At 43.4% G+C, this 12,467-nt stretch overlaps 1 protein-coding gene across 2 annotated transcripts in view; it reads right to left on the reverse strand.

The window, feature by feature from the left end:
* The window catches only part of CIT (citron rho-interacting serine/threonine kinase), a 1,039,445-nt gene that overhangs the window by 985,072 nt on the left and 41,906 nt on the right, over positions 1-12,467 (reverse strand). For both annotated transcript variants that reach the window (XM_069215034.1, XM_069215033.1), the window contains exons 2-3: positions 8,506-8,614; positions 3,882-4,035 (exon numbers count right to left, since the gene is read on the reverse strand). In XM_069215034.1, coding sequence (XP_069071135.1) covers positions 3,882-4,035; positions 8,506-8,601 — 250 coding nt within the window. In that variant the 5' untranslated portion in view covers positions 8,602-8,614. The remainder of the gene's footprint in view (positions 1-3,881; positions 4,036-8,505; positions 8,615-12,467) is intronic.

The following is a 12,467-nucleotide window of genomic DNA, read 5'->3' on the forward strand; positions in this document are numbered from 1 at the left end:
GCTCTGTACCAAGCTACAAGAGGATGAACACAGGTTAACTTAGGGTGTGTATCTGATTTACCGCTACTAGGATTGTGGTCCCTATTCGCACAGGGTGCATATCTGTGACAACTAGAGACCCCATTTCTACCAAGAATTATCCGGTTTGTTCTTCATAGCTTGTTCATCCTAGCTGTGCAGGTAAATGCACAGATTTAATTAAGTGTCACCCTAATATGCTTAATCATAAAATGTATGGTACAAGCTAATTTACTTTCTGCTTGTGTTATTTAAAGAGGCCCAAGATTCCTAGTACATTGAGCCTATTTTTGATCTTTGTAGCCAGATAAAGTAACCAACACTTTAAAAGTTAATGAAGCTCATGCTTCTATTTTGCAATACAGAATTAATGAAATTGCCCCTTACACTGCATTATTAGATTAACCAAATTGCCAGTTGTATTAGTAATACCATAGGGACTTTACATGGGTTGACACCTTGATTTACCCAAGATGGTAAAATTAACTTCTAGTTATATTGCTTACATTGTATGGTTTTTGTCTAGACACTCGTGCATAAATGCGCACACTTAAGACTTGCACACAGCTATTGTTTTAATCCATCCTTATTCCCCTGTGCTATATGTATACCCACAAGACACTGCAGCTCTCTTTATGCAAACAGTGGCTAATTTCATAGATGAAAAATAATCACTGTTTCGCCATCAAACGCTAATCTCGGGGGTATTACATGGTTCATCCCTTAGACTACTTCGGTTTCTGCAGCTCTTAGATTAGACGGCATGCAAGGATTGTTAAGGTCCTCTTAGTTGAGCATCAGTCAGCAATACATTCTTTAGACCTTTAAAATGTGTCAATTATTCAAAGATATACACTGGTTCCAAGCAAGTCACAGAAAAATAAAACATATTACATTCCAGGCTACACAGTTGCATAAGTAATGCTTCTTTACCGCAACCACAAAACTTCAAAGTTGAACTTTCCCACATTGTGCCATGCTTTAAAAAATATAATATATAAATATACATTATCAGGATCTATCCACACTGTTCTTTCGTCTTGGGTAATTCATGAAAACAGCCCTACAAAACATGGGCTGTAGTTTCGAAGAGTTGTATCTAAATCCCCTCAGTGCACAATCTGGCGTCTGCTATATTGTTACGACCTTGGCGTCTCATTAATCACTCCCTAAGAGATGTGGATGGCTGGAGGTCTGTTCCATACACTATTCCCTCAAATAAGGTCCAACTAAGCTCCCTACCCCGGTGTCAGATTCATTAATGACTCTTCAGTAGAACAAAAGGTTAAAACTTCCCTATCCATGGAAAATATATTTAAAAAAAAAAAAAAAAAAAATCACTAAAGCTTTAGCCCTAAATTTACTATATGGGGGAGGGGGCAACGAAATGCAAAATGCAAGGCATTCTCAGAAGCAAGCATTAAATTATGGAAACTGAGTACTGTTGAAATACCAGGTCCTTCAGTTTGAAAGGCATTAGCTTTGCAACCACCACACTTACACATCACCTCCTTAAAGTTTGCTATCACGGGCATATAATGAAGAACAACCTCTCATATTCTTTAGTTCGTGTGGTTCATGAGAAACTAGGCCAGGCTGGTTAGTAGCAAAAAAAACAAAATGAACGATGATTGTCCATGGTAGAGATTTAAGTTTCACTTTTACAAAATGGTAAGCCATAGCACAAATTTATCTTAGTTGATTACCACTTGATTTTTCAGCTTCTGACACTGAAAGGTTAAGTTGTTTTTCCATTGTTGAAAACCACCTCCTGTTTGGTACAGTAACAATGAATCACTTGTGAACCATCTGAAAGATATTCCTATTACTGTTCCTCATGAGGCTTTTCCCCTCTTTGGTGCAAACCAATTCTCACAATAGGCAGGTCTGATTTTCATGCATTTAACTGGTTAGTGGAATGTCCATGGACTAATCCTTGATGGTAGGTTGATGATTATCTGTGTAGTGGTATAGATGGCAGGTAGACGAAAAGCACACATTCCACCATGAACCTTGAACAAGGTCTGCGGAACATGAGTGATAGAAGTATTTTGTGTCCCTGAGACTTCAGAAAATAGGTGGCAAGCCAGCAAGCCCTTGGAGTCACCTTGGTTCTGGGTTGGAGAGATGCAGGTCCAGTCCTTCTCACTACCAGACAAGGAGGGCAGCAGGTCAGCCCAGCACGAGTCCAGCAGAGTGGCAGTCCTTTTAGCAGCACAGCGGTTCTTCCTGGCAGAGTATCCACAGGTCCAGAAGTGTACCGATTTGGTGGGACTTAAGGTCAGGTACTTAAACCCAGTTGAGACTTTGAAGTGGAGGAGACTTCAAATAAAGGCCTTTGAAGTTCACATGGTCCTGCCCTTCCTTCCCTGGCTCCAGACTCTCTACTGGCGGTTATGCAGGCCTTTGTGTGGAGGTAGGCACAGCCCTATTCAGGTTTGTCAGTTCCTCCTGCCTATCTAGCCCAGGAAGGCCCATCAGCCTGAAGATGGGCTATCAGGATGCAAATATCACACCCCAGCTCCCTTTGTGTGTCATTGTCTAGAGGGAATGCACATAGCCCAGCTATCACCCACCCCAAATGTGTATTCAGAGAGAGGCAGAGGCACAGAAGGGTTAAGGAAGAAAATGTCATTTTCAGACTCTCAATTTAAAACCCAACTTCACCATAAGTTGCGATTTTAAATTGTGAGTCCAGAGACACCAAACTCCACATTTCTATATTTTCCCAATTGGAAGTTACACTTAAAGGCTACTTCAAGGTTACCCCAATGTTAACCTATGGGCAGAGATAGGCCTTGCTGTAGCAAAAAACGAATTTAATAGTTTTTCATTACCAGGAACTTAAAAGTACATGTCCAACTTCTTGAATACCCTGAACCCCGCCTTTGGGGCTACCTATGGACTACATTATGGGTTACTTGTCATAAAAAGGAAGGTTTGGGTCTGGCAAGTAGGTGAACCTGCCAGGTTGAAATGGCAGTTTAAAACTGCCCACACAGGCTCTGCAGTGGCAGGCCCAAGACATGTTTAAAGGGCTACTGGGATGGATGGCACAATCAGTGCTGTAGGTCCACTAGTAGCATTTACCTTACAGGCCCTGGGCACACATAGTGTACTTTACTAGGGACTTATTAGTAAATTACATTTTCCCAAATTAGTGGGAAACAGCTGTAAATTAGGTAGGCGGAAAGAAAACATCTCAGTTCAGATATTTAGAAACTAAACACATGGACGACAACATCATAAATAGGCTTTTTTTTAAATAATTAGACTTGCATTATTTTTTTTATTGCTGCACGATAACTTATTTGGGAGTTTATGTAACTTGATCCATCCATCGCAAACATTTCAGATTTATATGTAGTGTGGCATCAAATCACATTTGTAATCAATGGCTTGCTTAGGAGTCCTGAGTTTCAGAATACTGCACATTAATAATGATAGGGAAGGGTTTTTTTAAATGAATATTTCTGGCAAATAGAGTTTGAACAGAAAGTCCAACACGTTTCCAAGGCAATTACTGGGTAGATACAAGTGCAATGTAATGGAAAGAGGGAGCACAAGACCACAACTACAGGTACCAGAAAAAAGGCACGAGATAAACGGCATCTTCCAGGCAAATGCAACTTATTGACAAACTTGCAGATGTGGTCTGAAGTTATGCAATATTTCCAAATAGGTAAAATAATCATCCAGCAAAGAATGAGAAAGCAATGTTTTTCAAGTTCGGAAATTAGCAATCAAAACTCCATTACAAAAATAGCCTTTCATGTTGCGTTCATTACTGACCTGGACCTCGGCTTGAGATGAAACATCAACTCTAGCACTAACTTGAGGACATGTGTCAAGTCATTACTTACTCTTTTTCACGAAGTTGGCCACATGTTTTATTTTCATCAGTGAGGGTTGACTGCATTCTTCGAACAAAACAAAGATGGAGTCCAAGAGTCCCTCCCTGGTCAGAGGGGACACAGTCTGCTGCTGGTTGCAGGGTAAAACAAAAGGCGGCTTTCCCTAAAAAGAAATGAGAACAAACTGTCACCTTCTTTTCTACTAAGAGCACGACGTCTTGTGAAAGATCCACCTCCAAGAGACATGCTTAATTAACAATGAAAGACTTCTGGCCAAAATCCATATGACCCACAATTTGGTGAAAAATCTTGTCTTCCCCACAAAGTGTTTTTTAGATTGTACCAACGCTCCCGTGAAGGAACTAATAAATCAGTACTGACAATTGTTTGCCCTTTACTTACAGAGTGACATATTTTTATCATTCTAAATGCTATAAACAACGGAGGTTACATTTACTAATTTCAGCTTTACTCAATGTTTTCATGTCGAAATGATAAATGGCTCAGTTCACCTTTCCGGGATTCAAATTTGTGACCTCTGGGTCAGCAGAAAGCAGTTTATTCACTGGGACATCTTGCCACCAGAATAGGAATTAAAAATGAAGAAACAAAAGTTAATAGGAACATATTGTCAAAAAACAAAAATAACAAAAAAGTAAGCTTCACAAACCTATAAGAAACACTATCCCCAGCGCTTTCGATGAAAAGGTACTTCCACTTCGAATCTGTCTTTCTAGCACGTTATTTTTGTCTGTATGTTGACAAAATGTCCATGAATTCCTAAATTTAGGCAAATGTTTCAAACTTGGACAGATTGAATACAATGGAAATGTGGCAAATTGTGATATTTAGGGTTTTGCAAATGCACGTCTTGTGACCGTCTAGTTTTGAAGCTGATCCTCAGGGTTCAGGAAGCATACACCAACCTCATGAGAGAAGAGGACTGAGAAACTTAATTCAAGTAAGAACTACAGGTGAATTGGTGAGGCCAAAGGGGTTCTAGGCTGAATAAGAGAAGCATTTAACAAATAACACAAACAGAAGGAAACTGAAGGAGTAACTGCAAAATCTAAATACAATATTGATGAGGAAGGTGGATGATGGAACCTATCAGGAGCACAAGAACAGAATAAGATCACATTAAAAGGTGCCCTTTTGAGAAATGTATTGTTTAGATTCGAGGATGCCAAATCACGCAGTACACAGGCACCCCGACGCTCACATGCCACAAATCCAGGACAAAATAACAGAGCTGCATAAAAGAGGTACATGATCCCAGCAGCAAGATACAGAAGAAGGCAGTATCTTCATTTTGATATTAAAAATACAGAGCTGTATCAAAACATTGCAAAGACTCAAAGGAAAGTATGAGAATAGCTTGACCAAGCAGCCATCTGCACAGCTAGCCTCCCTCCAATGTAACAACTGCGTGCAATACACTCTAGTAGAGAGTTCCCACAATCGTCTAAGTTAAGAAATATAATGGAAACTGAAATGATGATTACTGCATCATACAGGCTAGTCTCCTCATGTCTGTTACAAAAGGGCACTAAAAGTAATTACAAAAGCAGGTGACTGGAGCAATAAATTCATCAGGTACAGCATACCTCCTCTCTCGCAGATCTCTCTCTCTCCCTTTTCCTATCACATCATATCCTTTTATAACATCAGCGCCTCTAATCGCACTGCCATCCCACTACTTCCAACCAGTTGTTTGGCATTCATTCCATTATCACCAATAAATCCTAAACTTAACTTTGTAATTCATTTCTGCCTCCAGCTCCTACTCTCATCCCTACAACCTAAGTATCTCATACCAAAACCTAAGCTTCCACATCCTTTTTTTTTTTTTTTTTTTTTTTTTTTTTTAATAACCCTCCTACTCCTGTTCTCCCTTTCAAACCATACATGTTGGCTGATGCAGCTAATTTCTTGTGACTATCTTTACCCTTGCTCTAAAAACTAAAAATAAAAAAGTGCATTATCCATAAAAAACACACACAAAAAAAAAACCTCACCTAACCTTCTCTTGTCACCCTCTACTTCTTCCCGTTCCCACCACTGATCCTATAAGGTCTTTCTGCATGTTGCTGGAGTTCGAGAATTACTTCACCCTCTCAATCTGTTTTGACCTTTATTAAGCCCTACGCCCACTAAAACTGGCCCTTTTGAGATGAAAATGACTCACTGTGGCATCATTAGGGGAAGATCTTTGAACAATAACTGCATTAAATGCCTACAATCTTCTGTCAGACAATGATCTGCCATCGAAGCTCAATATCTACTAAATCTATTCTAATCTGTTTCACACCAGAAGTAAATCATTGCTCATCTAATACTCTCCCTGGCCTACCTCCCCTTCCTAATTTCTCCTAATCTGCAGACCACCATCTTGCAATCCCACATTTCCAGACTTGTATGTCATGAATTGATCTGAAACAAAATATCCCTTTGCCAGTTAATGCTAACCAGGGACAAAGTGGTGTGCGGTTTGGAGAAGAAGGTTTAGCTCCTTAAATCTGCAAGTAATTGACAAGAATGTTTCCGAAGCAAGTAAGGTTAACTTTGTGTAAAGTTTATTCTTATCCAAAATAGGAGCCCACAGCGTAACGACCTTCTCTTGTGCCTTCCGAGCGAAAACTGTCGTTTCTCGTTCGGAGCGCACAGTGTTAACCGCGAGCCAGAACCCATTCAAACAACAACAAAAGAATACATGGAATTTCTTAACATGCACGTGCATGTGCATAAGATCACACAAAGCCTGAGTGTATATAACATTACAGCTCCGGGTGTAAAACTCACAAACTAGTCAATACATTCGGTTTAGATCCATGGCTTTAACACACATCTTCAGACTATTTTTAGGAGAAAAATCAGATAGCCAGGTGTGCTTATGTAGCACGCTTATAACACATAGCTGACAACAGATTTGTGGACAGCGATAGCATCGACATGGTCCCCCCATCAGCAAAACACCAGAGTCCTCCAGAAAATCGCCAGCAGGTAAACCTGCAATAAGAGATAACAGTCTACCCAAAACCTGAAGTGCCATGAAGCCAAATAATTGGTAATCTGTGTGCTATCACGAAACTGCCTAGATTATGGAAAGACATTAGACCCGCTTTCCATGGTCAAACTATCCCCTAGACCACAAAGAAGCTCTTGAGAACACGGTGAAGTGGGGTCAATGAACAAAATGGATTGTGAACCACTTCCCCAAATCAGGCAAAAAATACACTCATCTCGGATCAAGCACAAGGGGGTGATTGACCCCAAACTCCCCGAGATAAAGACTCTTTGTGAGGGAGGTCGGATCAAAAGTATGTCTTCTTTCACAAAAGAGCTCACCCATGAGAGTTATTTTCTCACGTGGATTTCAGATTAAACCACGGTATGAAATGCACTCGACGCACTGAGAACTGCGTCGTTATTTCAACAGGAGATCATTGGGGCAGATTCCAGCGGGAGGGACAACCGGCAACCGCCAAACAACGCGCCCTCGTCCATCTTGCCGGCGCCTTGCAAAAACGCGCGCGCTCCGGCCACGTGCCGCCACGTTCACGCCGCTGGTGGGAGGGGGGCGTTTGGCGTGGCATACCCCCCTAATAAATGTATTATGTAGTACGTATTTGGGAACAGGTGCTTCAAGTTGGGTATGGTGAGGAGACTCGTCTAGGATTCTTACGGGCTCGCGCCCTCCTCGCGGTTTTGAAATTCTTTAAACAACGCTGGTTATTTTACAAAATGTTGTTTTAAGTATCACTAACAATCAGCACTGCTCTGCGTTTCCGCTGCCTCCTAAACCGCCCTCGTGTCCTGTTTCTCACATAATGAACGTTAACTAGATATGCGAGTGTGATTGTTGGGAAACCTGAAGCTAGCAACTCCCCATCTTACTGACCACTCTAGGCCCCGTGCAAGGCTCGATGGATGAATCGATGAATGAAGCGACGGGGAACATTTTGTGCATTCGAGTGTTGCTGTGGTTCAGGAGCTCCATAGCCATCTGTATTCTTAAGTGCTGTTTTGGAGTCTAACCTTCGAGAACGATTAATCTTTTAGACAAGCCGTTTAGAACAGAAACTGTGAAGGGCTCCAGCAAACTTTTAACTCTGTGTGTGTGTGTGTATGTGTTGCGATCTCAAAGTCGAATGACCTTCAACACCCCTGTACCAAAATCACAAAGGAAGACAGGCGAGTCCCAGGTCACTAAGTCATAGCTCCTAAAGGGCTCACTCAGCAAGGGCAGCACGATGCTTGACAAAAGGAAAACCTTGATTTACACTTAAAAGAAGAAAAATGAAGTAAGGTTAAACTCAACAAAAATGTACATTTTGTTCACCTGTGACAGCATTCACCCAGCAGTCTGAAGGGATGGCTTCTCAGACCGGAAACCGCGGCTAGAGGGAGGTCGTCAGCCCAGATGGTGGGCCTCAGACTGTCAGCAGCTCCTAAACTGGAACCCTGATGAATGCAACACTCCAAGCCCTCGCTGTGACGAGCCCACTGTGACATACAGTATGACAGACACTTCTTATCTGACTAATGCTCTTAGCAACTGAAAAGTAGTGTTTGAGGTTAGGTGACTCGGTTCAGTTTAAAATATGCACTTTGTGCACACAGGAATGGTTACCTGGAACAGGAGATTCAGGCGAGCGGCGCGGCTGGTCAGAGGCTCCTGAGGGACGGAATCGCCTGCATTTCTGGGGCCACACTTAAATTTCAACATTGTTGCTAGTGATCTGGAAGAAATGTGGGAACTCAGTGTTAAAGAGAATCTGTAAAATAAACTATATATCAGTACTTACAGAAAACAAAGAAACAACCTTCAATAATAAACTACAGTTCACCACACACTGTTCAAAACTATTATAGATTGGCCCATTAGTTCACAAAATGCGAGAAATTAATGAACCCCACCAACTTCAGGAATTTCTGACGTAAAAAAAGAAAAAACGTTATTGCAGAGAAGAATAAGTTACTTACCTTTGGTAACGCTTTTTCTGCTGGATACAGTAACTACCTGTGGATTCCTCACCAAAAGAATTCTCCCCTCGCGCCAGCCTCAACGGAAATTTCTTCTAGCTCTGCATGTCGACGATGACGTCACAATCGCCCGACTCCACGCGACGCCACATGACGTCATCCAGGCAATAAGAAGCCCTTGTCGACGTGCAGACGTCAGTTATCACCATTTTTTGCGTGCCATAAAGGCGAACAGGTTAAACCTAAATAGTACACATTCATCCAGAATAGATGAAATTGAAAATATTTAATATAAAACTCAATAAAAATCAGTTATGCGTGCTCAATCCGGGACAGAACTAAATATATATATATGTACCATTCCAGTCCAAAATGTCCTTTCCACTATCCTAAATTGCAAAGGAAAAGTATATACAAAGAATACAACCATAAGCATGTGAAAGCTATATACATATAAATATATACAAGTCCAAGGATGCGCACCCAAAGAGATCCTGGTTTGACCATTCAGGCAACGGGGAGGTGGGTGTGACCGTGAGGAATCCACAGGTAGTTACTGTATCCACCAGAAAAAGCGTTACCGAAGGTAAGTAACTTATTCTTCTGATGGATACACCTACCTGTGGATTCCTCACCAAAAGAATAGAGTCCCCAAGCAGTATAACCTCCGGTGGTGGGTGCCCAAATGGTCAAACCAAGAAATCTTGCAGCACTGAGCGAGCAAAATGGCCATCCCTCCTGACCTCCGAGTCCAAACAGTAATGCTTGGCAAAAGTATGGAGGGATGCCCAGGTCGCTGCCCTGCAGATGTCAGCCACAGGAACACCTCTAGCCAAAGCCGATGAAGCCGCTTTGGCCCTGGTAGAATGGGCACGAAGCCCCACAGGTGGATCTCTCTTCGCCAAAGAATAGCAGATCTTAATACATAGAATGACCCACCTGGATAGCGTTCTCTTGTGGACCGCTCTACCTTTCCTCTTCCCCACGTATCCAACAAAGAGCTGTTCATCCCGTCTGAACTCTTTCGTCCTGGCGACGTAGAAGCTCAGTGCTCTTCGTGGATCCAGCCGATGGAGCCTCTCTTCCTCCTTGGATGGGTGAGGTGGAGGGTAAAAGGAAGAGAGAGTAATTGACTGCCCCAGGTGAAAGGGTGTAACAACCTTCGGTAGGAAAGCCACCTTGGTCCTCAACACCACTTTGTCCTTGGAGAAGGAAAGGAATGGGGATTCTACAGTTAGAGCCTGAAGCTCACTAACCCTTCTGGCAGATGTTATTGCCACCAGGAAAACAGTTTTAAATACTAGGAACCGTAAAGAACAAGAGTGCATGGGTTCAAACGGGGCCCCCATAAGAAAAGTTAAAACTAAGTTAAGGTCCCACTGAGGCATAACGAATGGCGTGGGCGGATACTTATTAGTGAGTCCCTTTAGAAACTTTAAAACAATTGGTGACTTAAAGAAGGATGGTTGATCAGGAAGGCACAGAAAAGCAGATAGCGCAGACAGATAACCCTTAACAGTGGCAACTGAAAAACCTTTCTGTGCTAAATAGAGTGCAAATGACAAAATGTCAGATAAACCACCTTTTAAAGGATCTAAACTATTCTCTCCACACCAGCTTGTAAACTTAGCCCAACGATTTGCATAGATTGACTTGGTGGAGTGTCGTCTGGCCGATAGAATACCTTCCACCACATCTGGATGGAGAGAAAAGGAACTCAGATTGCCCCGTTCAATCTCCAGGCAAGAAGATGCAGGCTCTGGAGGTGGGGGTGTAGAATCTGCCCCTGCGACTGCGAGAGGAGGTCCACCTTGCAAGGGAGACGGAGCGGAGGGCACTGAGAGAGTTGGAGTAGGTCCGAATACCACACCCTTCGCCAATCCGGAGCTATTAAGATGACTTGAGCCTGGTCTTGGCGGATCTTCTGGAGAACTCGAGGAATCAAGGATATGGGGGGAAACGCGTAAAGCAACTGACCCTTCCAGGTCATCTGAAACGCGTCCCCCAAAGCTCCTTGCACCGGATACTGGAGGCTGCAAAACAGCGGGCACTGCGCATTCTCTTGAGTTGCAAACAGATCTATTTGTGGATAACCCCACATCTGGAAGATATACAGAACTAGATCTGGATGAAGACGCCACTCGTGGTCGACCGAGCTGCGTCGACTGAGAATGTCTACACGCACATTCATGACTCCGGCCAAATGATGTGCAATCAAGCAGATCTTGTGGTCCTGAAACCAGGACCAGAGTCGAAGAGCTTCTCTGCAGAGAAGATACAACCCCACTCCTCCCTGTTTCTTTATATACCACATCGCGGTCGTGTTGTCCGTTAGAACCTGGACTGACTGACCGCGAATGGAAGGGAGGAAGGCCTTGCGAGCCAGCCATACTGCCCGCAATTCTAACAGATTGATGTGTAATTTCTGTTCTACTGGAGACCAAAGGCCTTTGATCTCCAGGTCCCCCAGATGAGCTCCCCACCCTAAAGTGGAAGCATCCTTTACCACTGAGGCCACTGGTGGGGGTAGCGAGAACGGCCTTCCTTGAGACAGGTTGTCGACCGCTGCCCACCACTGAAGATCCACTGCAGTGTCTCTGGAGATCTTTATCGAGTCTTCGAGATCCCCTTTGTGTTGAAACCACTGCCTGCGGACGCACCACTGGAGAGCCCTCATGTGCCAGCGTGCATGAGTGACCAACAGTATGCAAGAAGCAAATAGACCGAGCAGACGAAGGACTTAAAGGATTGGAACCACTGCTCCATTTCGAAACATCGGAACCAAAGCCTGTATGTCCTGAACCCGCTGTGGCAGAGGAAAGGCCCGATTCAATGTAGTGTCCAATACTGCCCCTATGAACAGGAGGCGTTGAGAGGGCTCCAGGTGAGATTTGGGTACATTGACTGAAAACCCCAGGTCGTACAACAATTGAGTCGTCGACTGGAGATGGCACCGCACGAGCCCTGGAGTATTGGCTTTGATCAACCAATCGTCCAGATAGGGGAACACAGCGATCCCCTTTCTTCTGAGCTCTGCCGCTACCACCGCCATCACCTTCGTGAAGACTCGAGGTGCTGAAGTAAGACCAAACGGGAGGACCGCAAACTGATAATGTTGTGATCCCACCACAAAATGGAGATACTTCCTGTGCGATTTGAGGATCGGAATATGAAAGTACGCGTCCTGCAAATCGATCGACACCATCCAGTCTCCTTCGTTCAACGCCAAAAGAACCTGTGAGAGGGTCAGCATTTTGAACTTTTCCTGTTTGAGGAACCAATTCAAAATCCTCAAGTCTAAAATCGGTCTCAGCTGACCATCCTTTTTGGGAATCAGAAAGTATCTTGAATAGCACCCCTGAACCCTCTCTTGCTCGGGAACCAACTCTATTGCACCTTTTTGTAATAGGGATAATACCTCCTGCTGTAACAGGAGAAGATGGTCTTCCGAACAGAAGGATGGGCGGGGAGGGAGGGTGGGAGGAAATTCCCGAAAAGGAAGAGCGTACCCCTTCTTCACAATGTCGATGACCCAGGAGTCTGATGTTATGACCTCCCACATTGGAAGAAAAAGGGTAAGTCTTCCCCCTACTGGAGACAAATGGACAG

This window comes from Pleurodeles waltl, chromosome 11, assembly GCF_031143425.1.
Source record: "Pleurodeles waltl isolate 20211129_DDA chromosome 11, aPleWal1.hap1.20221129, whole genome shotgun sequence".
Classification (NCBI taxonomy): domain Eukaryota; kingdom Metazoa; phylum Chordata; class Amphibia; order Caudata; family Salamandridae; genus Pleurodeles; species Pleurodeles waltl.